General features: G+C 30.1%; 1 protein-coding gene across 1 annotated transcript; it reads right to left on the bottom strand.

Moving 5' to 3' along the window:
- On the bottom strand, window positions 1-2,355 carry LOC113382632 (chitinase-3-like protein 1). The gene is given in 12 exon segments (XM_026620886.1): window positions 1-267; window positions 338-478; window positions 555-677; window positions 750-814; window positions 817-934; window positions 1,036-1,162; window positions 1,249-1,376; window positions 1,457-1,588; window positions 1,666-1,744; window positions 1,794-1,821; window positions 1,896-2,066; window positions 2,292-2,355. Coding segments are annotated over 12 exon segments (1,443 nt in total).
- Window positions 2,356-3,611: the final 1,256 nt, after the last annotated feature.

Genomic DNA, 3,611 nt, shown 5'->3' with positions numbered 1-3,611 from the left:
TTAGCATTGGACGGAGTATGCAAAGTTACAAATACCATGAGTCGAGTCGTACTTTAGACCGGCTGGACAAACAAATTTAAGAGGTTGTGAGTTTGCACCAGTGCAATAGAAATATGCACCACAGTCATTGGGATTGCGGTAGTACCCAGTCTGGGTGCAAGCAAAAGGACCGGTTGGTTCTTTAATAACTGGAACACTTGGAGAAGGGATTAAATCAGCGGCAGAGCTTGGTTTAGATGGAACAGTAGCAACTGGTTTTCCAATTTCCTAAAATCATATAGAATAATCAGTATAATATTTTTCTGTTAGTGTAAAATATGTCTCATTGTGCACTTACGGGTGCTTTTCCACCGAAAACGACGGAGTTGATAGATGTTAGAAGTGGATATTTTCCGCCTTCGCACAATCCACGGAAATCATCGGTTTCAATGCTCCAAACCATAACTCCACCCAGTCCAGTTTCTTTAGCGAATTGAGCCTGAAAAATGAAACAGATATTAAAATATTGCTTTAAAATTTATAGTTCTAATTTTAATCCGTTAGTTTTGCTTCACCTTCAATGCAATTGATTCAGGATTATCGTAGCTAATCCATTGGTTGTCTTTGTGCATATATGGTACTTTTTGCTCATCATCCCAGATGATGGTCCATTCAGGAGAATTTTCATATTGGCAAATCTATGGAAAAAATAACTAGGTCTTAAACAATTAATTTATTGATTAAAATGGTAATTAAAATATTTAATTTACTTCGTTGTAGCCAAGCATGCCACTTTCTTGAGTGAAAGGACCAGCCTGTCCAGCAGTTGTAGATTTGCATAGAGACCATTATCAGAAGGGTTGGAAAGTGTGAACGTCTTTCCGTATAATGGAACACCCAAAACTATTTTGCTCTTGATTGCACCAGCATTGATCCATCCTTGAATGGCGGCTTGCTAAATATTGGTAAACCAGTTAATAATGAATATACAATTTTGAAACATTTGAAGAAAAAAATATACAAATCGGAATAATGATTTTCAGAAAAAATACTTACAACATTAAGTTGTCTATTATCAAAAGAGATATCTTTGGATGAAGGAAGCAGAGGTGCGTTTTGTCCAGTACGGCCGTCCCAAGGACCGTGCATATCATAGGCCATAATGTTGATGAAATCTAAGTATCTGCAAATGAAGGTTTAAAATTAATCAATGATGATTAAGAAGCTAATTGTATTATGACTGTGTATTAGGCACTATAGTAATATTACTTAGACATTTGAGGTACATCATATGAGGATGCGATGTAGGATTCTGGGGCAGCAACAGCGGCTGATAAGAACCACCCTTCGGCATCAAATCTGGCACGCAATTCTTTTAATAACTTGATATAGTTAGCCTAGAAACAAAAACACGATCAAAGTTTAATAAGGTAATTCATAAATTATGCAATATTTTTTTCTAAAATGTGTTTATCACCTTATCAGCTATTGCACCTCCTCTTTGGGCAGGATATTCCCAATCAATATCAAAACCATCTAGTCCATGTTCTTTTGTGAAGGCAACTATGCTGTTGACTAGATTGGCACGAAGAGCATCGTTAGCAGCAACCTGTAAATAGTTATAAATAGGTGTCAAATATTCAACAGGTTTCAAAAATATAGCAATTAATCATTTTATATACTCACATTGGAGTAAGTAGCTGATCCTTCATTCCAACCTCCAATTGCTACAGAAATTTGGACTTTCGGGTTAATATTTTCAATTCTTTTAGTTTACGCAACCCTCCTGCAATTGCAAAAAACGTACGAAAAACTGTGTAAGCGTTATATAAAAATATAATACTTGAAAAAAAAACTTTTGTGTTAATCGTATTAGAATCACATATTCATTACAATTTAATTTTCATTGATCTTACCGTTGTTGATTTCATTATTTGGATCTAAAATGCGAACACTTCCATCAGCTGATAATCCTACAAAAGTGTAAATAACGTGGGTGCATAAAAATGGATCAATGTCGTCAACAAAAAATTTTCCATTTCCTGGTCTGTAGTTGGCCCAGCTTCCAAAGTAACATACGACTTTATCTGAAAAAAAAAATAAAACCATCACTGAATAAAAATAAACTTCAGTTTGAATATTTAAATTTGAACAATTTATTACACTTTATAGTCAAAAAATTTAATTTGTATCACTAAAAGCAATAAATAAATAAATCGGTATAAAAAATAGAACAATATTTTTTATAGGTTAATAGATTATAGGTAATCAGAAACTTATTTTCACTTAGTTTTTTTTTATCAAAATCTCACCAGTGGATGCATTGGCTGTAGCCAAAACAGTTAAAGCTGCAAGGACTCCTACAAAAACTTTCATGGTTAAAAATTGCGGTGTAAATTGGCAGCAATTGCTACTTAATCTACTGCTGAAGAAATTCAAATTTACCGTCTTTTATATAAATTTCATTATTTGCAAAACGTGAATCAAGCAAATAATACAAATTGATAAGAATTTATCTACATGTCAAATACTTTTTATAATTTATTTTTTTCATTAACAAAATTTGCGATAAAGAACAATGCTTGCAAAAATTTAGTAACCTTAAGTAAATAATGATTAAACAAAAAATGTTTTTTGATTATTAATTGATTTGTACTTTCTGATCCTTGTAATATTCACTGTAATCATAGAATGATGTAAAAAAGAATAATATATCATATACTTATTATATAACATATCTATAAAGATCGAATTTCAAAAGAAAAAGTATATGAAAATGGAGATGCGGTTGAAAAGCTTAATCTATAGTAATAATGATCAATTATATGCACAATTTAAATAATTAAATTTATATTCATTCGTTCCTTAAAATATTAAAAATACAGTTTTTAGGTATTTTATCTTTAATAGGATTCTTATTTTATTGAGCTTTGTGAATTATTATATAAGAATTTGGAAAAATATGTATTTAATATGTACATGGCTACCATAATGTTATTTTGGTTATGACATGATCTGTTCAAATAAGTACATAAAATATTGACATAAGTGTAACCGATTATTAAACTGGTTTTTGAATGCTTTCTATAAGTATTTTAATTCAAGGTGAACAATTTTCCTTATTAATTTATAAAAAACACCTATCTCGATTCAACGTAACAAGAATTTTCAGTATTCAAAAACTGACTTTTGAAAGATACTTCAGAATACTGAAAGTTCTTGTATAAGTAAGTATTCTTGTTACGTTGAATCGATTACAATTGTATAGTATAGTATACATACATATTGTATTATAATGTATTGTTTTGTATTATATATTGTATTGTATAGTATACATATTTAAATTTGTACAATTACTATAGATAAAACAATTATACAATTAATTAACATAAAGTATGATTGTCATATAATAACAGATCTAACAGATAACAGAAAGGTACCCGAATTTTACATAGATCCCAGAATTCGTTCTGAACTGATTTCAAAAACTCATTAATGGTTTCAGAGGTAATAATTGAGCAGGTTGTTTAAACAGCAATTACTATTTACTATTATTATTATAAAATAATCAACCTATATATTTCAATTTGAATATTATAAAACAACAGCTAGACTTAAGTATCTTTGAAGTT

Source organism: Ctenocephalides felis, unplaced genomic scaffold (genome assembly GCF_003426905.1).
Source record: "Ctenocephalides felis isolate EL2017-DRISC unplaced genomic scaffold, ASM342690v1 CF-g0.4_SCAFFOLD_00845, whole genome shotgun sequence".
NCBI lineage: Eukaryota > Metazoa > Arthropoda > Insecta > Siphonaptera > Pulicidae > Ctenocephalides > Ctenocephalides felis.
The sequence above is the reverse complement of the archived record's forward strand: the minus strand, read 5'-3'. Positions and strand labels throughout refer to the sequence as shown.